This window comes from Cavia porcellus, unplaced genomic scaffold (assembly GCF_034190915.1).
Source record: "Cavia porcellus strain 051 isolate PalLab524CR breed Dunkin Hartley unplaced genomic scaffold, mCavPor4.1 scaffold_15, whole genome shotgun sequence".
In the NCBI taxonomy this organism is placed as follows: domain Eukaryota; kingdom Metazoa; phylum Chordata; class Mammalia; order Rodentia; family Caviidae; genus Cavia; species Cavia porcellus.
Window position 1 is genome coordinate 48102056 of NW_026947498.1, and position 27698 is coordinate 48129753.

General features: G+C 35.8%; 2 protein-coding genes across 11 annotated transcripts in view; one reads left to right on the plus strand and one right to left on the minus strand.

The window, feature by feature from the left end:
• The window catches only part of Senp7 (SUMO specific peptidase 7), a 202390-nt gene that overhangs the window by 76474 nt on the left and 98218 nt on the right, over positions 1-27698 (minus strand). For 4 of the 10 annotated variants that reach the window (XM_063224873.1, XM_063224874.1, XM_063224877.1 and 1 more), the window contains 2 exons: positions 22239-22436; positions 1392-1586 (listed from right to left, as the gene is read on the minus strand). The exons of 2 other annotated variants lie outside the window; for them this stretch is intronic. In XM_063224873.1, the coding sequence (XP_063080943.1) occupies positions 1392-1586; positions 22239-22436 (393 nt within the window). The remainder of the gene's footprint in view (positions 1-1391; positions 1587-22238; positions 22437-27698) is intronic. 4 more of the 10 variants (XM_063224879.1, XM_063224881.1, XM_063224876.1 and 1 more) reach the window with 2 other exon arrangements.
• On the plus strand, positions 7709-8857 carry LOC106027563 (uncharacterized protein C1orf131 homolog). Its single transcript, XM_063224883.1, has 2 exons — positions 7709-8270; positions 8442-8857. The coding sequence occupies exons 1-2, from the start codon at positions 7712-7714 to the stop codon at positions 8759-8761; spliced, it is 879 nt and encodes a 292-aa protein (XP_063080953.1). The 5' UTR covers positions 7709-7711; the 3' UTR covers positions 8762-8857.

Consider the following 27698-nt stretch of genomic DNA (forward strand, 5'->3'; position numbering starts at 1 on the left):
TTAGTAAACGAATAATGTCACTGGGAAAAAAAACTTTTGTTGGTCTTTAAGAGATTGAACCCAAGGAACTGCAGCATGCTAAGCATTCTAGTACTAAACTACATCCTCCATTTCCCACCTCACCGCAACATTTATTTTTTTGAGACAAGACCTGACTAAGTTACCCACAACACCTTCAAACTTGCAGTTCTTCTGCCTCCACCTCCCAAGTAGGTGGATAAAAAGTACATGCCACCATGCCTGGCAAATTTTCACTTTCAGAGAAGAAAAATTTAGAGAAAAAAAATCTAATAAAGTTAAAAGTATCACTGATAGTTTAACAAGCAGAACCTAGGTGAAAACAAAATAGCTTCTATAAGGAGAAAAACAGAAGTTCGTAAGAAAGAAACAGTTTCAAAAGATAGTATTTGTCACATATGGCAAATACTATCTTTTGAGGTGGGCAGGGGTAAGCCAGATCAATTTTTCACTAAGATAAAAACTCTATTCTGTAAGTTGAAACATAAAATAAGAAGAGAAGCTTCAGGAACTCATAGCAAATTAAAGATTATAAACTTAACAGAATCCTGAGAGTGGTGGCATTCACCTGTAAGCCCACCTTATCAGGAGACTGGGGTAGGAGGATCACAAGTTCTAGACCAGCTCAGGTAACTTAGTGAGACCTTTTCTCAAAAAATACATAACATAGGATGAAATGCAGCTTAATGTGAGATCCAGGGTTCAATAACCAGTACTGCCAAAAAGAAAAATACGCAGTAGAATTTACTATTTCCTCACTTTCTCTACAGATTCTTATTTCCAAGCCTTACAGGATCCTCTCCCAATACTTAAAGGCAACTTCAGATCTGCATATGTCTTTAAAAAGCACACTAAACATTAGCTCATGGAATTCAGTTATCTAAAACCACTTCTAATGAGTAATGAATGCAGCCAGCCACTTACTCAACAAGTATTTAAATAACAGTACAATGTACCAGGTACAATTCTGGAATCTGAATATAAACACAGTGAATAACGCTGAATGGATAGATGGATGGGCAGATAGGTAGAGAAATGGAAGAATAGACAAAACAGAAAAGAGGAGGAATAGGATACCAGGAGAATGGACTCCAATTATACAAACTGAACAGGGACACTTAAATAAATAAAATAGCTACATTTTCATTCGGTTCCTGCACTCATTTTCCCAAAACACAGAAACATTGACCAGTACTTTTGAAAGTCATTAATAGCTGCAGACTGTTGGTTCTAGTAGCTATGCAAGTCACCAGGAGAGAAAAGTCATACCAGCTATCAGCATGATTGATCTCACATTTAGCAGTCAGCATAAGTGAATGGGAAGGCTCATGAGAATAAATACTTATTTTGAATAAAGTTATCACTAAACATACCTTTCAGACATAAAACAGCTCTTGTGAGGGTTTAGACTTTGACAAGATTTTAGGCTGCCATCAGACGTTGAAGAAAGTTGCTCTGATCGCAAGGTGTCTTTATCAATCAAACTGGCCTCAGTTACAGGTAGAGTCTTTATGTATTTTCTTCCTAACTCCGTTCCCAGGACATTCGTCAATATAACTCTAGGTATCCTGTCACACAGAATAACAAACACTGTACTATACTGAAGTTTTCAATTTAAAAAAAAATATTAAGAAGTTTAATTTTCAAACATGTCATCTTAGCACAATTATAACTATACCACTCTAAAGATTAACACATCAATATTCAAAATTTTGGATAAACACTTTTTGTTTTTTAAAGTTTGTTTCTAATTCGCGTCTCACAAATTATAGCACTCCATTGTTTTTGTTTTCATACTAATGGATGCTGTTAAGTGCTCCTTCCTACAACATTTCTCAAACTTTTTCTTTTCCAATTCTTACTAAAAACACAAATTTCTACAAACCTATTCAAGAAATCTTTGTTCTCATTTAACAGAAAGGCCCTTGATAAATAATTACATATTTATCACTGACAAATGACAGATGCTAAATATGACAAGAAACACATTATTTACATTGTACCTATGGAAACAGTAGATTTCATAAATGAAACAGCACATATACTGGTGAGAATATATCTGCTAATATTACAATAGTACCAGGGAAAGAGTCAATAAATTATATGCTTTAAAAATTAAAGCATATTTTTAAACTACAAACTTTCCTATGTGAGTGCTGTAAAGTGTAATGTTTCAGGCTGGTATCTTCTTAGAAGACAGTAATGTAATTTTCACTTGCTTAGCTAGTTTTTTGGGGTTATTTGTTCTTTTGTTTTTGGTACCAAAGAAACTCATGACCTCACACTTACCAGGCAGACACTTATGCTGCTGAGCTAAATCCCCAGCCCTAGGCTGACTAGTTTTTATAAAGAGTAAGTCACATACTTTGCCACACAATGATACCCTGAAGACTATTATACACAAAGCCTGGGTTTGATCAACAGCAGCAAATTGAAGAGGCTACTTAAGACCCTGAATTGATGCCCAAATCACACTGTTGCAATTTCTCTTAGCTCATTACTATATATCTTTTGGTTTTTGTTTTTTGCATGCCTGGGAATGTCCTACAGGGCTTTATATATACTAGGGAAGTGCTCTGCAACTCACCTACATCCACAACCCTGTACTTTTTTTTATTTTAAAAAAGCAAGACAGAAAAAAGGATAGAAATAATACATAATTTCAAAAAATAAAAAATAAAACAATAAGAAGTCAACACTAGTTACTATATAGCATATTGTTATCTTAGAAGTAGCTGTTCAGGTTACAAGATCTAGGCATAAATACGTATGTAGGTATACACATAAAACTCTATGCATGTATATGTGTGCAAGGTAGATAACTATACTACTGTTAGTTCAGCCCTGTATTTTTTAAGTGATACAGTTTCACTGTGTTGCCCAACCTGGCCCCACATTATTGGGCTCTATAGAACCTCCTGCCTTACCTTCCTTCCTGCAGCAACTTCAAGAAATCCTTGGGAATATCCACTTCTAACATGACCGTCATTTTTAAAAAAATACTACAATGATTAGCTACTACAACAAAAATAGCTAGTATATATTACCTAAAAACTAAGGCCTGGGGATTTAGCTTAGTAGTATAAACACCTGCCTGGCAAGTGCAAGGTTGTGAGTTCCATGCCCAGTACCACAGACACACACCAGAAAAAAAAAAAAAAAAAAAACTAAGGCAGACAATAAATATAACTCCTTGAACTTCAAGATTTGTGAAGAACAATGAAGAGGAAAAGTGTACCCTTTAATTGTGAGGAAGATGTACAAAAATATTTTCCTCCTCTCTACATGATTTAAACTGTAAAACTTTTATTTAACATTGTCTGCTTTGGATACTTGATGCCGCGCAGAACTCTCCTAAAAATTCTAGATTTGAGAGCTAGAGACTGTGGTGCATGCTTGTAATCTCAGCACCCAAGAGGCTGAGTAAGGTAAGGGAATCTCAAGTTTAAGGCCAATCTGAGACACAAACCAAGTTCAAGACCAGCTATGATTACACCATGAGATCTTGTTGCAAAAGAAAAAAAAAAAAAAAAAGGCTAATTTGAAGTGAGAATGGGAGTAATGAAGTAGCACTAAGGAAATTCAAGATTCTTTTTATCTGACCTCAGACTATAAACTGCTATGAAATGAATCACTAAAAGAAACTCAATTGTGATTCTCAGAGAAAATTTTATTCATTAGGATCATTTTTTTCCAAAAAAAATTATTTTACTATAAATAAAATTGTATTTTTCAAATTTTTATTAGTACATGTTTACAATACATAATGATTACATTCATCATGGGGAATTGATACATGTATATAACACATCTTAATTTATTCTAGTTCCCTTTTTCCTCCCCACCCTCCATCATTTACTTACTTTTTTTTTTCCCAAGACAGAGTCTCAGGTCTTGCTATGTAGTATATTTACTTTTTTTTTTTTTTAAAGATTAAAATACAAGAGGACATAACAAAACAGATCAGAACAAAACAATTTAAGCAGCATAGTGTTTCACCACAAGACAACTCGGCATAACAGTAGCTACCATAGTGTCTCTTTCCTTGAAATATTTGAGTATAACTTCATATACTGTAGTATCAAACATAACAAGATAGTATAAAACCATTCAAGAGAATGAAAGTATTCTAGGGTATTCAAAACCTTCTAACAGAAAACGAACAATGGTTACTATATTATCTCCTTGTCCATAAAAAATTGTGTTTATACTATCATATATATAATAAAATCCAAATAAGATACAATATGATAAAACTGATAGAGACAAAAGAATAAAAGCTTGGTAGGACTTCAAAGCAAGATGGTATTAAATCAGCACTAGTTATTATAATGTCGTTTTCTTCAAAATAGCTGTTCATACCATCACAGACAATAAAATCAAACAACCCAGAATAAAACCATTCCAACTAATGAATAAAAACATTACAAGACTTTAAAAGACTCTGATATAACTAGTGATTTTTACTGTTATTTTTTGACTAGTCATTTCTTACTTTTTTTTTTAAATTCTGTATTATTTCTACCCTTTTTTCTATTTTCTCTAAATAAAAAATTCTGACATATTAAATTGATAACTTAGAAAATAACTTTTTATAACCCTCTATCATTAATGAATTCTAAAATTTTGCGCATTATTTTAAAAATCAAAACACTAGTATTTAAGTAAAGAGAAAATTGGGAACATATAAAACACACTGAAAAACTGTCAAATGTCATTTACCACCCTTTTAATGCATACTCAGAATAACTTACATTTTTTAAATGTCGAGTTTCTAAAATAAAGTTTTTTCTCTACAACAGGGGCATTAGAAGCAACAAATTAGTCCCGTACAAAATGTTAAAAAGAATACTTTGACTAAAAAAACAGTTCAAATATCAGCAAGCACAGAGAACCCTTTTAAAAAATTCTCTTCTGAATAATGAATGATTGCCCTATTCTTATACATTTCTATTTTACTGCTAGCTTTTTTTTTTTTTAATCAGGGCTCAAACTCATGACCTTGCACTTGCCAAGTAGGCACTTGTGCCACTGAGCTATATCCCCAGCCCAAATTATATTTGTTTGTTTGGGGGATCACACTCACAACCTTGCACTTGCCAGGCAGGCACTTGTGCCGCTGAGCTAAACCCGTGGCTCCAGAATTTGAAGAGACAAAGCAAAGTGGGAGCACAAAGAGTGCTTAACTGTTGTAATTTATCATGCTCTGAAATCTTGATCAAAATACTATCTTTTTAAAAAAAAAAAAAAACACGCAACTGAATAGTTAGCAATGACAGTTTACAACTCACAGCCATGGCCTAATACTTTCAATCACCTGTGGACAATTTGGGCACCTTGAAGAAACTAACAGCTTTATGCAATAACTGTGCAGAAAACTAATGTATACAGTAGAGTGATAATTAAATTCATAAACCCAGCCTGCATTTTTTAAAGAAAGAAGAGAAAATTTAGAAAACAAAATAGAAAAAATAAGAAAAAAGTAGAATACAGAATTCAAAAAAATTAACATCATAACATCACTAGTTGATACATTACATATTGTTATCTTAACAACAGTTGTTAAAAGTTACAGAAACAAAGCACAAAAAGTGGCTACACAAACATTAACAGTGCAATCTATTCTGCTCAATGATCTAATAGAAATTTAGTAATATGGTCATCTAACTTACATACTATACATACTGTTATATCCTTTAGAGCACTTTCCTTCCGCTTCACTTTTAGAATATCTGTTATATTTTTTGGATCTCATTATTCTGTCAGTTATTATTTTTTACACTAGAGAGACAATGTAATATTTACTAATGTAAGTCTTGTTTATTTCACTAATGAGGATATTCTCAAGTTACCTCCATTTACCTATAAAGGCCTCAAGACCATCCTTTTTATACCTGAATAGTATTTCAGTGTATAAAAATACAACATTTCTTTGATCCACTCTGTGGTTGATGGGCATTTGATTGTTTCCATGATTTAGCTATCACAAATTGTGCTGCTATGAACATGGATGCACATAGATCACTGTGAGGGGACCTTTTTAATTTTTCTGGGAAAATACCCAGTAGTGGAAGAGCTGGATTGAATGGAACTTTCAATTCTAGTCTTTTGAAGAATCTCCATACTAATTTGCACAGTGCTTGCACCAGTCTGCACTCCCACCAGCAGTGGAGAAGTGTTCCCTTTTCCCTGCAACCTCGCCAACATTTGTTATCAGCCATTCTTTCTGGGATAAGATGAAATCTCAATGCTGTTTTAATTTACATTTCTCAAATGACCAGTGATGATGAACATTTCTTCATATTTATTGGCCATTTGTATATCTTCATCTGAGAACTGTGTGTTCATCAGTGATGCCCATTTTTGAAGAGGGTCTTTGAATTTGGGAGCTTTGATGTTTTTCAAGTTCTTTATATGTTCTGGATATAAGTCCTCTGTCTTAAGGGATTGTTGGCTAAAATTCTTTCCCATTCTGTGGATTTTCTTTTCATTTTGTTGGTGATTTCTTTTGAAGTGAAAAAACTTTTTAGTAATATGAGATCCAGTTGTTGATTCTTGGAAGTATTTCCCATGCGGTTTGCATTTTATTCATGAATTGTCTCCCTACCACAATGTCTTCTAAGATTTTTACCTAGCTTGTTCTCCAGTAGATTTAAGTGTTTCTGTTTTAATATTTAGATCCTTAATCCATTTTGACTTTAGTTGAGTGTAGGGTGATAGGCATGGGGCTAGTTTCAGTCTTCGGCATGTGGAAAGCCAATTTTTCCAACACCATTTATTAAAGAGGCTATCCTTCTTCCAGTGAACATGTTTAGCCCTTTGTCAAATACCAGGTGACTGAGTGTCTTTGTATTAGTGTTTGCATCTTCTGATCTATTTCATTGATTCTCCGGTCTATTTTTTTGCCAGTACCATGTTGATTTTATTACTGTGGCTTTGTAGCATAATTGAGATGCCTCCTGTCTTGCCTTTGTTGCCCAGAATTGCCTTTGCTATTCTAGGTTTATTCTGTTTCTCAATGAATTTTAGGAATATTTTCTCTAGAGCTTTAAGGTAAGTTAATGGTATCTTGATTGGGATTGCATTAAATCGATATAACAGTTTTTGGAGTATGGCCATTTTCACAATGTTGGTTCTTCTGAGCCAAGAGCAAGAAATATCCTTCCATTTTCTAATATCTTCCTCAATCTCCTTTTTTAGAGTAGTATAATTTTCAGCATATATAGGGCTTTCACATTCTTGGTTAGGTTGATTCCTAAGTTATTTCATTTTCTTAGATGATATTGTGAAAGGTGATATTTCCATAATTTTTCTCTCATGGAGTTTTTTGTTTGTGTATAGGAATGCTATTGATTTTTGAGCTTTGACTTTGTATCCAGCTATGCTGCTGAATTTATTACCTCTAGTAGTCTTTTAATGGAATTTTTGGGGTCTTCAATGTAAAGTATCACATCATCTGCAAATAATGATAATTTAACTTCTTCTTTTCCTATTTTTATTCCTTTTATGTCTCCCTCTTGTCTGATTGCTCTGACTAATATTTCCAAAACTATATTGAATAGGAATGGTGATAGTGGACATCCTTATCCTGTTCCTGATTTTAGAATGAAGGCATTTTTGTCCATTTAGTATAATGTTGGCTGTTGGTTTGTCATAGATGGTCTTCATAAGATTGAGGTACACGGCTAGTCCTATGGTGCCCAAGAGGGGTTCGGAGCGAGGTTGTTCGGTGCCTAAGAGCACTGAGAAGCTCTTGGACACCCTACTGCAGACTCTCTACGACATGGGAGAGAAAGAAGGTGAAACAGGACAGAAGAAAATCAGAAAGAAGAGAGAAAATAGGAAGACAGAAGGGGTTGCAGTAGCTGTGGCAGAGGACAAAACTCCACCTGGTTCTTTCACAAAAAAAAAAAAAAAAAAAAAAAAAAACAGAAGTGTTTCCAGCTTTTTCAGGGAACTCAGAGAAGAGTTGAACCATGCCTCTGTGATCACCTCACACAATCCACCTTCAGGAGCAAAAGTTCCTACTGCTGCAGGATCACCCTCTCCCCTGCAAAACTACAAGGAGCAAGTGGAAGTGGTAGAATTTCACAGCAGAAATAAAAAAAGAAAACCAAAGCCAGATCAAGATGAGTGCATAAAGACTAAAACCAGTGTCCATGAGAAAGATGCAGATATTCAAGAATTTAATCTAGAAAAGGCTCGGTTGGAAGTGCACCGATTTGGGATCACGGGCTACGGGAAGGGAAGGGAAAGGAAAGGAAAAAGGAAAGGAAAGGAGAAGGGGAAGGGGAAAGGGAAGGGGAAGGGGAAGGGGAAGGGGAAGGGAAGGGAAGGGAAGGGAAGGGAAGGGAAGGGAAGGGAAGGGAAGGAAAGGAAAGGAAAGGAAAGGAAAGGAAAGGAAAAGAAAGGAAAGGAAAGGAAAAGAGTCCTGGAACAGGAACGTGCCATCATGCTCGGTGCCAAGCCTCCCAAAAATAGTTACGTAAATTACAAAGTTTTACAGAACCAGCTCAAAGAAAAAAAGGCAGCAAAGGAAGAAGAGAAGAGAGTGGCCAGGGATGCAGATATTTTCAAGAAGAGGAGGAGAGGGCAGGAAGATAGGAAATCCAAGAAGAAGAGGACAGCTCCCAGTATTTTGTCAAGCGGAAGAGTTGGGCAGGTTGGAAAATTCAAAAATGGGACATTGATCCTGAGCCCACTTGATATCAAGAAGATAAATTCTTCCAGAGTACCTAAATGAAGTACTTCATCAGATAAAGAGAACAAATGACCATCTGACCTTGGACCTGACCAGACTTCCAGACAGCTCATGTGCCAGGCGCTGCCTCTGCACTTGAGGAAGGCAGAACCTTTGTGGGTTCTGCCGTATCTGTGTGGAGCTACACCACAGGCCGAGGGAGCAGGCCTCACTTCCATTCCTGTGCATTGGTGCTGGGCCACTCTGCTTGCGACACTATTTTTTATCTTACTGTCTTATAAATGCTAGTAATTAAGTTGCCTTTTAATATTTTTAATGACGTTACTCGATCATGAAATAAGCACAGCTTTTATAGAAAAAAAAAGATTGAGGTACACACCATCTATTCCAAGTTTCTGTAGGGATTTGGTGAAAAGGTGTTGGACTTTATTGGAAGCTTTTTCTGCATCTACTGAGAGGATCATGTGATTTTTATCTTTGGCTCTGTTGATGTGGTGTATTACATTTATTGATTTGCTAATGTTGAACCACCCCTGCATTCCTGGAATAAATCCCACTTGGTCATGGTATATAATCTTCTTGATGATTTGCTGCATTCTATTTGCCAAAACTTTATTGAGAATCTTTGCATCAATGTTCATTAGTGAGACTGTCTATAGTTCTCCTTTTTCATTGAGTCTTTCTCTGGTTTTGGTATCAGAGTGACACTTGCCTTCAAGAATGATTAGGGGGAACTGCTTCTCTTTCAATTTCATTGAAGAGTTTAAGGAGAGTTGTCATAAAATCTTCTCTAAATTTCTTATAGCATTCAGCCACAAATCCATCAGGATCTGAACTTTTCTTTGTTGGTAAGTTTTTAATCACAGTTTCAATATCAGTAGCTCATACTGGGTTATTCAAAATTGCTGTATTCTTCTTGATTGAGCTTTGGTAGTTCACATGTTCCTAGCAATCTATCCATTTCCTCTGTTTCCCACCCTATTTGAGTAGAGATTTTCAAAATAGGTGTTCATGATCTTTTGAATTTCCACAGGATCTGTAATTTCCTTCTTTTCAGTCCATACTGCATGGAATTGAGTTTTTTCTTTCTTTTTCTTGATTGGCCACGAGTTTATCAATTTTGTTTATTCTCTCAAAAAAACAGCTCTTTGATTCATTAGTTCTTTGTATTGTTCTTTTGTTTGTTTGTTTCAATTGCATTAATTTCTGTTCTAATCTTTACAAATTTCCTCCCTTCTATGAGCTTTGGGTTTGACTTGCTCTTCCTTTTCTAGAAGCTTGGGATGTAGCATTAGGTTATTTGTGTTCATTCCATTTTCTTGATGTGACTATTTATTGCTATAGATTTCCCTCTTAGGACTGCTTTCATTGCACCCCATAGGTTACAGTATGTTGTATCTGCATTTTCATTGTATTGTAGGTATTGTTTTATTTCTTCTTTAATGTCATCTGGAACCCACTGGTTATTCAGAAGGTTGTTTTTAATTTCCATGGATTTATGAAGGTTTTGCAGGTTTTTTGCTATTGATTTCCAATTTTAGTGTGTTATGATCAGATATTATGCATTGGATAATTTCACTCCCTTTATATTTAGTTAAGAATGCTTTATGGGTTAATTAGATGGTCTCTTTTGGGGAATATCCCATGTGCAGCTGAAAAGAATGTATATTCTGATGTGGTAGGGTAGAACACTGTAAATATCCACTAAGTCCATTTGCTCACAGGTATGATTCACTTCTGTTATTTCTTTGCTGACTTTTTGTCTAGTTGACCTATCTCTTTGTGACATAGGGTGTTAAGGTCTCCTATTACAATTGTATTCTTGTGCTTTTGGTTTTTCATGTCCATTTGTATTTGTCTTATACAGTTGGGTACTTCTGTATTTGGTGCATATATATTTATAATTGTTAGTTCTTCTTGTAGTTATCCACTTAGAAGTATGTAGTGGCCTTCTTTATTTCTTTTAATCCTTTTAGGTTTGCAGTTCACTTTGTCTGCAAACAGAATAGCTACCCCTACCTTTTTCTATGTTCCTGTTGCATAGAATACTGTTTTCTGTTGACTTTTAATCTATGAGTTTCCTTTTGGGTCAGATGTGTTTCTTGTATACAGCATATTGTGGGATCCTGTTTCTTGATTCATTCTGTCAACCTGTTTCTTTTGATAGGTGAATTGAGCCCATTTACATTTATGGATATCACTGATATGTACTGGCTTGATTTTGCCATGTTGTGTTCCCATTGTTGGTTTCTTGCTTTTCTCCCTTAATTTCTTGTCTAGCCTGGTGGTTTCTTTCTGCTGTTGTTCAGGGGATTGTGGTCATTTTTATCTCTACCTAGCATGTCTTTCAGTACTTTTTCTAGGGCTGGTTTGGTGGACATAAATTCCTTTAGTTGTTCTTTGTAATGGAAGTATCTTGTTTCTCCATTATATTTGAAAGACAGTTTTTCTGGGTACATCAGTCTGGGTTGACAGTTGTTTTCTTTCAGGGCTTGAAATACTTCACTCCAAGCTTGTCTCAATTTGAAGGTTTGTGCTGAAAAGTCTGCCGTGAGTCTAATAAACTTTCTTTTTTTTTTTTCTTTTTTTTTATTTAAGGAGAAAAGAAAAAAAAACAGTGAAGGGGTACAAGTTATACAGATTTACAGAAGAAAAAAATGCACTGTAGGAAATCACTAGTTAATGGATTACATATTGCCATCTTAGAAATAATTGTTCAAGTCACAAAATTAAAGCTTGTAGAGTGGACATTCCAACAATGATACTGCAAACAGTTCTGTTCAATGATCCAATAAAACTCTGTGATATCATTTTCTATCTTATACACTTAAATATACATGCAGTTTTATAGTTTAGAGCACTTTCTTTTCCTCTTTTTTGTATAATGACTATTACACATTTTGGGTTTCATTGCTCCCACGGTTCTTATTGCTTTTTTGGAAGAGAGTAAAACCAAATGTGACATAACAGAACAGAATCGGTCAAGTCAAAAGGGTGGACATAATAGATAATATAAAAACATAATACAAGGTGATCAACAATGGTTACCATAATGCCTCCTGCTATCTCTAATAGAATTGCCTATATCATTAGTTGTAATACAATTGAACAAAACAGTAAAGAACAAAACCGACAAAACCAAAACATTGGAGACATTGTAGGTCTTCAAAAGTAGATAAAAGTCAACGAGAATGGGCGTTATGATGAATCTCATTATCTTCTCAGCTGATGCCTAAACTTTCGAACCTGATACTATCCAGCAAAACAGAATAAAGGAACCGCAGGCAAAAACAAGATGGTGAGAGTAATACAGGGCTCAAATCGAGATAATAGAAAGTCAAAGTGGGTTACTATATTATATCCTGCTATTTTTTTCCCTTTAATTAAACGAATAAAAATAAAAAAGTAAATAATGGAGTAGAGATTGAGAAAAAAGAGGGCACAACAGCGAAACAGGGCAGATCAAAACATAACCATTTAAGCAGAATAGTGTTTCACCACCAGATAATTCCGACCCAAAAGCAGTTACCATATTGACTCTTTCCTTGAAGTCCTTGAGTACAACTTCGTATACTGTAGCATTAAGTATATCAAAACAATGTAAAACCATTTAAGAGGATGACAGTATTATAGAGTATTTACAATCGACTAACAGAAAATGAACAATGGTTTCTGTATATTCTCCTTGTCTTTAAAAGGTTTTTGCTTATACTATCATACATAATAAAATCCAATAAGATACAACCTGTTTAGACCATTGGAGACAGAAGAACAAAAGTTAGATTGAGACTTCAAAACAAGATGGAACTAAATCAGTATTACCTATTAAGATGTCATTTTCTCCAAAATAGCTGTTCCTATCATCCAATCTTCTCTGTCTCATTTCTGTTGAGCTCTTTTTCTGTCAGTAGCTGTCAGTTTGTCTTCTTCATTTTGTTCTCTGCTCCATTCGTTGTGGCCTCCCTGCCACTATTTCTGGGTTCTTTGTATTTTTCTTTTTTTAGAATATCCTGCAATACTTTCTGTAGGGTTGAATTGGTGGTTGCAAATTCCCCCAGTTCCTCTTTATCCTGGAAGCACCTCGTTTTTCCATCAATTTCCAGGGACAGTTGTGCAGGATATCTCAATCTTGGCTGGAGATTATTATCTTTCAAAGCTTGAATTATTTCCCCCCATGCTCTTCGTGATTTGATGGTTTGTGCAGAGAAATCTGCTGTAATTCTGATGGGTGTTCCCTTGTAAGTGGTCTGTTTCTTGTCTCTGACAGCTTTTAATATTCTGTTCTTGTATTGAATTTCTGGAATTTTTATTATTATATGCCTGGGTGTTTCTCTGTTAGGGTTGTAGGTAGCTGGGGTCCTGTATGCCTCATACATCTGAGTATCTTTACCTTTTGCTAAATTAGGAAAATTCTCCTGGATTATTTCTGTGAGTAGCTTTTGTAGTTCACTTGTTTGTGTCCCTACTTCTTCTTTTATGTTCTTAATCCTTAAGTTATGGCTCCTCTTATCATCTTCTTGTCTTTGTATTATTGCTGTTTGTTTCTTTGTTATTTTTAAGAAGTTTTTCATTTCATTCTCCCATATTACAAGTCTGCCCTCCAGTTCAGATAGTCTGTCCTTAGTTTCTTTCAAGCTGTTATGCCAGTCTTGGATAGACTTCTTAATTTCTTGATAGTCCCTTTGAACCTGCTTCACATACTCAATGCTTTCTCTGTTTTCTCCATCAAGCAATTCTCCCCTCTTTTTCTGTTCCTCCATTCCACCATCTGTTTTTTCCTGGGTGGTGCTTAGCATTTCTCTAACTATTCTGCATACTTCTAGCTTCAGGTCGTTGATAACTTCATTCCTGAATTGGTCTATGAGGCTCTCTATATGGCGCTTAATGTATATTGGTGCGGTGTCCACTATTGCCTGTTTCTCAGAATTGGGGGCCGAGGAGCCTTTCTTGTTGCTTCCCTTCCCCATATTTTCTGTCCCTTATAAAATGCAAGCTTACATAGGAGGCCCGGCTTCCCTGCCTGTCAGCCACAGCCTGATCAAATTGCGCTGGCTAGGTGTTCCCGCCCACCGCTGCGCACCAGGGAGTTGCGGAGGAGGCAGCCTACGCGGGAGTCAGTCGCTCCTCCGGGCCACCGTCAGGCTCTGGGATCTGGGTTAGGCCAGCCTACTAAGTCCGCCCGCAGCGTCACGCAGGCCAGGCACTTTTCACCAATCCCGTCTGAGAGGGGAATGTGTGGCTGGAGTCGCCACCGCGCCCCGCTCTTACAGGACTGCCCGAGCCCAGAAAGTCCTCCGCTGGAGTCAAACTGTGGTAGGGGGTCAGTTTCTCTCACTCACCTCGCCACCAGTCAGTTTTCATGTACGCCTCCTTGTCCGTCCTGTTTTCGACTCCGTTCGCAGACTCCTGTTCCCAGAGCTTCTGCGTGTCTCTCCTTGCCAAGCCGCTGTGGAGGCAGCCAGCCGCCGGGCGGCGGGAAACCCAAATCGCGGTTTCCAATGGCGCGGGGTCGAGCCTCCACACCGAGTCTTTTCTGTTCCTATTTTAGCGCCAGGACTGTATTCTAAGTTGGTTTCTCTCAGCCCAGTTCATTTCTGAGTCAGCAGAGCATATCTCTACCAGTTCATGTCTCCTTAGTCCGCATCATTCCTGGCCTCTGAGCCGAGCCTTTCAGAGAGCCTCCGGTAGTTGCTGTTGTCTGTCTGCCATGTTCTCCCGGACTAATAAACTTTCTTTGATAAGTGAGTTGTGTCTTTTTCTCTAACAGCTTTTAGTATTCTGTTTTTATGCTGTATATCTGGGATCTTGATTATTATATGTCTTGGTGTAGATTTATGTTGGTTATGACTGGCATTCTGTATGCCTCACTTATTTGTATATCAGATTTTTTCCCTATGTTTGGGAAATTTTCTGATATTACTTCAGTGAATAATTTAGTTATGACATTAGCATTGACTTCTGCATCTTCACTGATGCATACTATATTACATTGTTTCTCTTGGTGTCATCTTGAAGCTGCTGGATTATCATTTCATGATGCTTGGTGTTTCCATAAATTCTACCCTTTCATGATCACTGTCTATGATCCTGTCTTCAAGGTCTGAAATTCAATCCTCAGCTTCATTTAAATGGTTTTGCCAGCTTTCAATAGAATTTTTTGTTTCTTAGATATCTCTTTGAATTTGTTTCATGGATCCTGCTTGTTTTCTACATTGTTCATTTAAAGTTTCAATCAATTGCTCATGCTCTTGTATTTTATCTAGTTCTTCTCTAGCTATGTTGACCAACTTATTTACTAAGGTTGTTATTTCTGTCTTTACGTAAGACATTATTTCTAATTTGACTTCCTCTATAGCCTCATAGATTTGTTTCTTTACTTCATTTGCTATCTTTTCAGAGATTCCTGGTGTATCACTTTTAAAGTCCTCTATTTCAATGTTGTCTGTACTTGCTCCTGATGGACTAGATCTTTGCAATTACATTTTGTCTTTTTGTTTTGTCATTTTTACCTTTTCGGTAAATATTTGGTCTTTCAATCTCAATAGTCTCAACTGTCTGCAGTGTGAATTTTAGGGTCCTAATGTGTGGTTGATATTTATCCAATTGCTGGGTACCACAATGAAGAGGAGAGCCAGTCACCTGAATTCCTCCTACAGGGCCTGTTGGATGAGTCCTATATTTTTTCTGGGCTAACTAGCTTAGAGGTATTGATAGGTTAACTCTTAGTTCCCACTGTTGCTATGTCTTTAGGTTATTGCTGATCACCAGATCTCCCTGTCCATAGTGTTTGTGTCAGCTGAGACCCTACTGTGTCACTGGGGGTCTCATAAGCTCTTTTAATTTTCTTCAAGTTGGCGGAGGCCTTATTGGTGCATTCCTCAACCTGTCTGATATTCTCTGTGTGGAGGAGAGGATTACCCACTCTCTTGTCAAGGTCTTACAATTGGAAGAAGTTTCACTTCTGCTCCTAATTTACCCAGCGCAGACCTCTATTTTAGGGGCAAATTCACCACACTGACTGAAGCCTGCTGAGGCCTTCTGTTTGGGTGAGGGGTTCCTGAGTCTCCCATACAGCCAGCACGGTAATCTGCCATAGTCCAAAGTTCTGGGAGAAGTTCTAGTCCAAAGTTGGATCCAAAGATCAATTGCAATACTAGGTCCAGGAAGTGGGTGGGTTCCCCAAGGGACAGGCCCTCGACAGCAGTCCGAGCCGGCTCAATTGTGTCGCAGGTGTCCAGTGTACCACTGTATAAGTTAGCATGCCATTAACACTGAGGAATAACCAGCATTTTTTAAAATTCTGAATTTTCACAAGTAGCAGAAGCAAATAAAAAGAGTCAGGGATTTAGCTCAGTAGCTCAAGCATCCGCCTGGTAATCATGAGGTCTTGAGTTCAATTCCCACTACTAAAACAAAAAAAAATTAGTAAGCAAAAGTATAAACTTTATCTTTCATACTATCTCAGTCTGGAAGGATTGAAGGAATCAAAGTTATCATTTCAGAGTCCATTTAATTTGTTTTCCTAAGTATGAAGTAATGCCAGTAAGTAATATAAAGAATTTATTTATTTAACTATTGACTAATATAATTCAAAACATCATAAATCTACTAATCCAAAGCAGAAACAAGTTTAAAATGCAGTTATACATTAAAAAAAAAAAAAAGGTATGCTGAACTGACAGTATTTTTTTTTTTTTTTTTTTTTTTTTGTCTTTTTGAGACAGAGTCTTGCTATGCAGTTTGGGCTAGCCCTGAACTCACTTTGTACCGTAGGCTGGTCTCAAACTCACAACAATCCTCCTGCCTCAGCCTCCCAAGTGCTGGAATTACAGGGGTGAACCACCACACCCAGCCAGGAACATTTCTAGATGGTTATTCTCTCAACTCCTATGCTCCATCCCTTCCTAGAAAGAAAGTAAATATGATATATAAATAATTCAATAAGAGGAAAAAACATTTAAAGCATCATGAGGCAGACAAGAAGAAAGGAAGTGGGTCCTGTGGACCTGGGAAAAATCTGAAGTGAACTATAAAGCCCATGGAGAGGGTAAAAAGAAAAACTTCAGTGAAGAAGCCAGTAGCTGGTTGCACCTTCACCTGGGGCCAGACTCATTGCTTGAGAGGAGCTGTTGGGATGTGGGGGTGTATGGCCACAGTGACAGTGGCAGCTGGCAACCCCAACAGCCTCTCCGAGGGTCACTATCCAGACGTGGGACTACACCATCGTAAGGAAGGCAAGAAGGAAAGAAGTGGATCCCTTGGATCCAGAAGAGTCAGAAGTCTGAATCAAAGCCCACAGAAAGAGTAAAATGAAAAACTTCAATGAAGAAAAAGGCAGTAGCTGGTGGTGCCTTGCCTGGAGCCTGACTCACTGCCTGAGGGGAGCTGCTAGAACCTCGGGACACATGGTCACAGTCACGGTCACAGTAACAGTGGCAGCTGGTGACCCCAAAGGCCTCTGCAAAGAGACACAGAAGCGGAGAGGAGCAGTGGACCTGGAAGACTGTACCTGCTGGGGGTGAATGCAGGGGACTCAGTCCTCTCGTGGGAGAGATTGATTGGCGAGCAGCCATTTTGGAGTTGGGCCAGATAAGCCTAGAATCAGAACTGCTACTGGTTTCCTCCAGAAGATCCAACCTGGGCACAGACCCATGGAAACTGCTTGGACTGCAGCAAGCCCAGTGAGCTTGCACTGGTCTCATGGCAGGTCTGCTAAAGTCATCTACTACTGTGCCATTAAGCAACTCCTGGCTTGTGGGGATACAGTGGCCCGATTCTGAACTCTGTCTCTGCAGGCTGTCTAATAGTGAACCCAGAGAGAATCCTGGAAGTGGACTATTTGTTTTGTTATTGTTGTAGTTTGTTTTGTTTTGTTTTGTTTTTTGCTTGCTTGTTTTGTTCAGTTTGGTTATTATTTCTCTCTTTCATTGTTTTTTTTAATGACTGTGAGAGTGACTCCTAACCTCTTTGTGGGTATGGTTCTGTTCTGTTCTTTTATCTCTTCCACTTCTCTTTGCCTTCAATCTTCTGCACCAAGTTAGTGGGATCCATCTTTGTCCTCCAACCTTACTTGTAATCTTGTTCTCTTTTCTCACTTCTACATTTTCTCCTTAATCCATTTTAAAATTTAACCCCTGATGGCAAAATTGACACTTTACAGCCTTACATGTTGCATATAATTATTGGGTTTGTTTTACATTTTTTATATAATCACAGATCTAGTTCATACAGTTAAAAGTTGCAAATTAAGGGTTAGCTCAGTTTTTTTTTGTTTTTGTTTTTGTTTTTTGTCTTTTTCATTTTTATCGGTACCAGGATTGAACTCCCAACTGCCTGCTTGCAAGGCAGGCGCTTATGCCGCTGAGCTAAATCCCCAGCCCCCAGTTTGTTGTTTTATAGGCTGTGTTTGATGCTGGTGGTACCACTATAGCCACAACTGACATAACTGTTCTAAACAGCTGTTGGCCCTGATAATGCAGGACTGAGATTAAATAAGGGTCACAGAAAATACTGTGCCACAGTGCCAAACAACCAGGGACTAGGCCAAACAAGCAACAACTCATCTCCAACAAACTGAAGAGATAAGATCTTCCAATAGATTCAAAACGCAAAACCAGCTACACCTGGAAGATTCCTCAGAGAAGTAATCATCACTTAAGTACCCTGAAAACTGATAAAAGCTATTAATACAGAACTTCATTTCAAGAGCAAATTGTGAAATTTTACCTGCTAATAAAACTCCAATATAAAAAACACCAACTCAGGGCTGGGGATTTAGCTCAGCGGAATAAGCACCTCTCCACTAAGCGCTAGGTCATGAGTTTGATCCCAGTACCAAAAAAATAAAAACTAACTCAGTTTCACTTTGCTGAAATTCTACATTAATACCTTTCTAAAACTGTACTTTGTGGCAATGTCTGAGAGTTCTCACGAACCCATCTTGTCTCAGATGTATAATTCAAAATATACTTTCTAAATCAACATGTGAAGCTCTGTAGGGAAGGAAAACCTTTAATTTTTAATAACTTTCTTAAAGAGTCACAGATTTCCTAAATTTGCTCTTTTCCTTTTAACTAGGCAAAATTTTAAGTGAATTAATTATCACATAAGTAGACTACTACTGGCTTTAAAAAAATCTTAATGTAATAGGAATATTATAATGTCCAAAATTTTACCATCAGAGTATCTGGAATATGGAATTCTTTTAAAATTTTAAACACATGTAAATTAAGCAAAAACAAATAAAATATATTTAGATCATTTAGAGAAATTCCAAATACCAGGAAGTCACTCTTATTAATGGATTATGGTTATACTGTAACCTTATTTCTCCAAAATTTCTGGAACAAAAGAAAACTGATCTTCTCAAAAGCTTTCTATTTGTGTTTCAAGAGGCCTCTTCTTGTCTACTGACCAAGATTTATAAATATGTAGAAATTTGCTCCCAGAAAAATAGGTTAATACCATGTATGGAGCTAAGCCCTATAGTAAAATAAAATAATGTGTTATAGCTTCCTTTCAAAAATGTCAACAGTATTCAAAAGAACATTCTTTTAACACACACACACACACACACACACACACACACACACACATATATATATTTCACACACTGCTAGTTGGATATTTCAAAAATTCTTGACCCTTAAAAAGGCTGACATGAACCATGCGTTTTCTGTTTTTCTCTCAGTGTCATGCAGAAACCAAGGGTCACATGATCTGTACGTAAAACCCAATATACTTAATTCACTAACTTTAGAACCCAGAACACAAATAAAATACCCAGAAAAATGCTATCTTTAGAGCTGAATTAGTAATTTCAGCTTACATGATCGTTAAACTTTAAGTTAAATTTAAAAATAAAATTAAAATTAAATTTTTCTCCCTTTTATGTTTCTGAAGTAATTAAGAGCTAGACAGGTAAAAAATAAAATAAGCCAAGAGATTCATGTCAAATTTAAGCACACTAACAAAATGTAATTTTCCTATTGCAGGCAAACAGCAAATCTGATTATCATCTATTCAAAGCTATGCCCAAAAGTTCTCCAACATCCTTATTTAAATCTTCTCATATCTTTTTCTTGCTGTCAACAATATTAATTCATTCTGATAGAGAAAAATATATATCAGTCTGAAAGTCTGAAAATATAACTCTGGTGAGAAGCAATTACTTACTTTTATTCAAAAAGCATTTATTGAGTATTTATTATGTGCCCAGTACTGTATCAAAACAAAGAAAATATAAGAAATAAAATATAGTTCTACCCTCATGAAGCTTACTCAGAGAGATAGAGAAACTTAAAAAAAAAAAATCAATACATTGTGATGAGTGCTATGATGTGTGAATAGGCTGTTTACCAAGACAGAGAAAGGGATCAAATGTAGACACAGAAGGTATAACCAAGGAAGTCTCTTAAAGGTGATTTGTGAACTCAATGTTCAAAATTACACAAGTCAGTAAAAAGAAAAATGTTTCCAAGACAACTAACAATGTAAAAAACATATTATTACACATTCATTATACATTCAGTATAATGCATATAAACATACATTATACATTCAGTGAGATACCAATAGTTCCTATGTCTGAAGAACAAAATAAAGGTAAAGTGGATAGATATAAGGCTAGATAGAAAAAGCCAAAGGGGAAAAGCATTAGGGACATTATATGACAAAACAAGTAGTTCAAACTTTCTCATGAAGGCTATAAGAACTCACAGAAAGATGTTAAACTAGTGGTGACAAGATGTGAATTTTAGAATGAATAGTTACACAAAAAATGTAAATAATAAGATAAGAAAAAACGGTTATGCATAAGAAGCTCAATCAAGTAACTGTCATAGTAATAAAAACACAAAGTCATTTGGGCTTGAGCTGAGAAACGGGCAATAAAGATGAGATTATTTCAAGATTAATTAGACATGGTAAATGATTGAGTATAAAGGATAAAGTAAAAGAGGAATCAAGGAAAACTCTACTTTATTAAACTGTTCTAATCTATAAAACTGAGTATATGGACAAGTCATTCACTCAGACAGTAAAGGAACATAAAAATAAGAACAAATTTGACAATAAAGATTATGTTCTAATTCTGGAACAAATTCAGTTTAGAACACTCAAGCCTTATGAAGAAGGTCTGGTCTAGCTGAATTCTAATACGCAGATTGGGACAAAGGGGCAGCAAAAAAAAAGAATTGTATTCAAATTCTTCATATTATATTTTAATTTCATAAACATAAAATTTAAGTGCTAACAATTCTTGATGGGAAACACTACTCTTTAGAGAAAATGAAACAATGTACCATTCTAATTTCCAAACGGGCAGCCATGGGATGAGGGGACCGATGAGTTTATTGTCATTTGGAGGAGAGTTAAAGTTTCTTTTCATAAGTAGCAAAGGTATTATAATGTCATTCTTTTCACTAATGCTTTATTTAGATCTGTCAGCACAGTTAGAAATTATTTCTCCTTTACTGATAAGGAAAGCTGTTAGACTCCAGAAAAATAAAAGCAAGCTATCTATAGATTACTGATAGTAAATTGTCTGACTCCAAGAATCAATGTTTTAGAAAGTTAAACTTATATCAGACTGGCCTAGTAAACAATAGCTCACTAAACTTTTTGTGATTTTACCTTTTCCTAAGACTGTTCTTTAAAAAAAAATACTGTGCATTATGCTTACTTGTTTTGGTAAAATTCTTTTATTTTTAAAATAACTGTTCAAACTTAGCAATTTTTAATCTAGGTTTTGGTTTAAAGTACTTCAATATGGTCATTTGGATTCCAAACCATATTATCAAAATGCTGCCTAGCTATCACCAAGTTATTCTAGTTGACAATGAAATATGTGACGGCCCAAAAATAAATATTTAAGGGTTAAAACTGTAAGTGGGAATATATTTAAAGCTTATTTCTAGATTTCAGCTCCAAACTTCAGCTACAATTCCTTTTAAAAACATGAAATAAAACTGGTCCTGTTAGTTACCCAAATTAAAATGAATATTTACTATTAAAAACCTGGAAGCAATATTTTAGTATCCTTTTTGGGAAAAAAAATGTAAAAACAACACATATAAGAAATCTCCCAAAGTTAGTCAGATTAAATAACATCTAAAAGGTATGTTAAAGATGTAGAAAACAAATACATACATACAAATGTGTTATACATATATATACACATATATATGTATACATAGTGTATATATATATTCATTTAACATTATAAAATAATCCCTAAACAAATGTACATATGAATTAAACTATTATAAAGTAAGTTAAATGTACTAAGGACACATCTTTTTTTAAATGTATTTCCATGGCTGTCCATTTAATGAAATACAGAACCATCACATAACTTTGTGAATTAAGACTGGAAGCTTCAAGATTTGCTTTGAGTGATGCATACTATATATGCAGGTCTTCTTTAAGATCATTTCCAACAATCTTATTCTGAAAGAGTATTGGATTTATAGTATTTCAAATATGGTAAGTTGAACAAGACCAATACTGAACAACATACCTTTCAGATAATTTAAGTCTCTGGTGAAGAAGCTCTAATTTCTGACATGTCTCTACGCTGTCAACAGATGTCGAAGGCAATGAGTCTGATTGCACCTTGCTGGCGTCACATAAATTAGGATCGTTTCTAGGTAGGGAGTTTCTGAATTTTCGTCCTAAATCCGTCCATAGGACATTCGTCAACATAACTTTGAGTTGCCTGTTATACACATAAATAATTAATAAATATGGTACTAAAATTGTACAATACATGAGTATACCACAAACTGTAACAAATGAGTATGTGTAAAAATTCTAACTTTCTAGCTCTTCAACCAATTAACTAGTGTAGAAATATGATAAATAAGAAAACAAAAAAGCTTAGCTATTCCCCAAAATATGTTAAAAGGTAAGGCCTATTCACTTAGGCTGGGATTTTCATTCGAACTTTGTTGTGCATACTAAAAAAGTGCTCACACACATGTAGCTGCTAGGTTGCTGGCAACCTGTACATATCTCATCACAGATATAACCACTTTCTGCACTAAAAAATGTGGTTTTTTGTTTGTTTGTTTAGAGGTGCTGATTCAGAAAAATTATCAAAACAAGCACTGAAATAATACATCATCTATAAACCTAAATCATCATACTCTTAAAATATGGATTTAATTTACCATATTTCTGAAATGCATAAATTTAAAACATTTAATGTATCAATCTCATTGCCTATTTTGCCTATTTGCTCATTCAATACATCTCTATCCTGACAATATTTGAAAAACTATATTTAGTTCTGGAACTATGGGATATAGTTTTGCAATAGTATGAATAGACTACTAAGTGGACTTCAAGAAATGTCAAATGAGAAATAACTGAAAATTTTTAATGAGAAAAGTGTCTATTTTACTCTCTGGTAAGTAGTTTTAGGCATTTTTGTTTCCTTGTCTGTTGAATAAACACAAGAATATTAAGAAATAGAAAGCAAAATGTTTACGTTATTTTCAAGATTAAATAGGAGAGAAAAAGATCACAGTTGCAGCAGCTAAGGACATATCCCCAAATGATCTAGGAAGAGTACACAAGTCCTAAGAACTTCTATGGACTGCAATAAAACTCCAACAGTGTTGATTTAGGGGAAGGATTAAATTTAAAGAATAAAGACATAGGTGATATTTCTATGAATTAATAATTCATTCAACATATATTTAGCGAACATATTCTAGTAAAAGAACAGTGCTGACAGGATCTAAAAACTTAGCAACAAACAAGATGCAGTTTTTGCCTTCACTGAACTTAATTCCATAGTATAACTGGCTTCATCATTTACAATTGTGACAAGTTACATGAAGGAGGAATATAAATGATACACATCTTCTGAACCAAGTCAGGAAATGTTTTACTGAGCTTATGAGCTTTGAGTTAACTTTGAAAGGGGGCTAAGTGAAAAACTGAGAAAAAGATAAAAAAGAAAGGCCAAAAAATCTTAATTCTGGGAAGATGGCAAACGGTGAGCAACAGAGAAAGAATCTCACTGAGATTTGGTGTCTAGACACTGTAATCTAGCAGTGTGAGGAAGAAAAGAAGGGAAGTGGGTTTCCAAGACCCGGGAGGAACTGAAGTCAGAATTGAAGCCCATGTGGAGAGCAAAGAGGAACTTCAGCAAAACAAGAGGTGGCAGGCAGTACTTTCTTCCTGAAATGGGATACACTGCATGGGAAAGGCAGCTGAAACCTATAGACACACAGTGACAGCTGGCAACCAGAGAAGCCCCCACAGACAGCTGTGCCAGTGAGCCCAACAGAGCCCAGAACTCAACAAATGCTGGCTCCACCTAACAGCTCCCAGCAGAGCTCAAGCCCACAGAAGACACAGGCACTGCTACAGGCTGAATGAGTCTATTACAGACTTACGCCAGAAAAAAGCCTGAGCCCTGAACTTCATTAGAAGTAAGGTGCAAGTTTCCTAGGATTATCTACTACCCCCACCATAAAGCTACTCCTAGATAGCTGGAATTAATCACAACGGATCTGGACTCTATTTGTCTACAATGTCTACTAGTGACAACAGAGATACACCCTGAAGTGGACTTTTTTTCTCTTTCTCTTTTCTTGTTTTTTGGTTTTCTTTTATTTTTTTCCACTTTATTTAATGTATCCACTTTATTTAATTTTCCACTGTTTCTTCTTTTTATATGAGAGTAAACACAGTTCATACTTTTGTTGTTGTTATGCTCTGTTCTTGTTTTTAATTCTTCCTTATTTCTCCCATTTTCTATATCAATTTCCCAAATTTACATAAGCCTGCTTCATCTTCTAGCCATGCTTCTAATCTCTTCCTCTTCTCTGTTTCTCTACTTTTATCCTTAACCACTTTTAAACTTTCTCTCCCCTGAGAAAAAATTTAAAGGTTTATTTACTGCATACAATTTTCTGGTTCATTTTAGATTTTGTTATATAAGCACTAATCTAGTTCATAAGTTTAAAGGTGACAAATTAATAGTTACCTCAGTTTGTCATTTTCTAGGCTGTTTGTTGCTATTGTTATTGCTGATTTACCACTTAGCCAAGGTGACAAAATTATTCTAAACAGTTATTCTTCCTAGTGTACCAAGGCTGAGACTGCCAACAGTCATCAAAAAAAAAAAAAAAAAAAGAAAAAAAAACTATATGCCAGTGCCAAAGAACCAGGGCTGGGCCAAGTGGACAGTAACTTCTCACCCTCACTAAACTGAAGACACAGGATTTTGCAACAGAATCAAAACCCAAAGTCAGCTACACTTGGGAGACACATCAAAGAAGTAGGCATTTACCAACAAATCTAAAATACTACAGTAAAAGTACTCACCATAGGCAATTTACAAGCATCAACTCAGGAACTAAACTAAAACAAAACAAAACAAAAATGACAACACATTTAAAACAAGATGAAACCCTAGACATCCAGCTCACCAAAGGAAAATCCAGGGAGAAATGAAAGGGGGAACTATCAAAAAGCCACCCACCTGGACTTTCTGGAATAATAGCAGAATTAACAAGGTAAATGAACAAGGCTCTACAAAAAAATCAAATCAGAAATAATTTCTCAGGTGCTTACAAAAATGGTTAACTATAATGAAATTCATGTTTAGAGACTCTAGAACACATACAGATAATAACAGAGGAGCTCTGGAAAATGATGAAACCCAAGAATGACCAACAACACAAGAAGTGGAATCCATCATACAGACTCAAACAGATATCTATGAGACAAAAAATCCCATGAAAATTATATGCAGCAGAATGAACCAATGTGAGGACAGAAGCTCAGATACAGAAGACAGGCTCATGATTAACAATCATTAAAAATAGCAAGGGACCACAAAAAAATCAATCCAGCAGTTGTTAGATGATACAAAGAAAAATAACCTAAGGTTCACTAGAGTCAATGAAAAAAAGCAGTATAAAGCAAATGACATTTTAAAAACCTTTTAACAGACATTATGACAAAAACTTTCCTGGCAGGGAAAAAATATTTGACATACATGTAAGTGAGCGTACAGAACTTTAGCCATGATCAGAAAAATAAAATTTATAGCTAGGAATATAATAGTCAAGATTCCAGAAAGTCAACACAAGAATGTAACAGTAAAAGCTATTGGAGAAAAAAAATCAAATCACCTATAAAGGAAAGTCCATCATAATCACAGTATACTTCTAAACACAAACTTTCAAATTGAGGAGAGGTTGGCTGGGGATTGGCAGTGGCTTAAGTGCTTCCCTGGTAAGTGCAAGCTGGTAAGTTCGATCCCTGGTACAAAAAAAAAAAAGTTAAGGAGAGCTTCAAGTAAAGTATTTTAAGGCCTAAAAGAAAACAACCTCCAACTCAGACTGATGTTCCTCCCAAAACAATCTTTCAAAACTGAAAGCAAAATAAGATATTCCCAAAACAATGAATACTGGAGGAAATTCATAAACACCAAACCAGCACTCCAAAAGGTTCTGAAGAATACTCTAGAAATAACAAGGATTACAACTAAGTTTACCCCAACAGAATGAATCCACCAGGTAAAACAAACAGATCAGATGAAAAGGGAGCAAATAACAGGAGAATAACGTAACTAAGTTAAGTCAATACCTATCAGTTATAACCAGCAATATTAATGGCTTCAATTCACCAATGTAAAAAATTAAAGTGGCAGAGTGGATCTAGAAGCAAGATGCAACAATCTACAGCATACAAGAAATACATTTAATTCAAAAAGAAATTCACAGACTGAAAGTCAAAGGGTGGAAAACAATATTTCATGCAACAGGAACCCAGAAAAAAGCTGGCGTATATATTCCATTTGCAAGTAAATGAATTTCAAGCCAACACTGATCGAGAGACAGTGAAGGGTCATTACATCCTTGTAAAGGGAACAATTCAAGAGGAAGGGGTAACAAACATTAAATATATACACACCAAATACCAGTGTACCCAACTATACAAAACAATATTAACAAATATGAAAAATCAAAGACGCACTAATACAGTTGTAACAGGGAACCTCAATATCCCACTGTCACAAATAGACCAATCAATTAGACAAAAAATATATATTAGAACTTAACCAAACTTTTGAACAAATGGACTTAGTAAATATCTACAGTGTTCCACCCCACAGCATCAGAATACACATTCTTCTCACATATACACAGGACATTCTCCAAAACAGATCACAAGATTATTCATAAAACATGCTTAAATTAAGACAAATGCATTGCAATTATTCCATATATTATCAGACCCCAGTATAATGAAATTGAAAATTAATGGCAAAATAAACTACAAGAACATCATAAACATAGAGATTAAAAATACTCTTCTGAACAACCAATGGGTGACACATGAAATTAAAGAAGAAACTAGACAGTTTCAAATAATTAAATAATAATGCAAAAACAACATACTAGAACTTATAGGGCATAATGAAAGTAGTCCTACAAGGCAAATACATAGTGGTAAATATCTGTATCAGGAAAACAAAGCAAGCTTACATAAAAAATTTAAAGTTGAACCTACAGCTTCAGAAAAAGAACAACAAGTCAAGCCTAAAGGTCATATAAGGGAGGAAACTACAAAGATCAGAATATAAATAATTCAAGAGACTTAAAAAATACAAAGAATCAATGTATTGAAGAGCTACTTTCTTTGAAAGATTAAATAAAATCAATAAACCCTTAGCCAACCCTATCAAAAAAAAAAAAAAAGGAAGGACTCAAATCCACGCAATTAGGAAAGAAAAAGGTGAAATCACAACAGATCCTGCAGAAACCCACAAGACTGGCCAACTCCCTCTTGTGAGCCAGAGGCTGTCATGCATACTAGGAAGAGAACCAAGAAGAAGCTATCCCCTTCCTGTGAGCAAGCAGAGGTAATGTACTGAGTCAATCCCTTCCTGTGAGCCACTGGTGCATGGGTTCGGAGACAAGAAGTGCCGAGCTGAAACCCCCCTCCATAATCA

Bases quoted from the DNA above. Each gene is read 5' to 3' on its own strand.
- LOC106027563 (XM_063224883.1), top strand. From the start codon at position 7,712: ATGGTGCCCAAGAGGGGTTCGGAGCGAGGTTGTTCGGTGCCTAAGAGC. The intron at 8,271-8,441 runs AAAGGAAAGGAA...GAAAGGAAAGGA, and splicing joins GGGCTACGGGAAGGGAAGGG to AAAGAGTCCTGGAACAGGAA.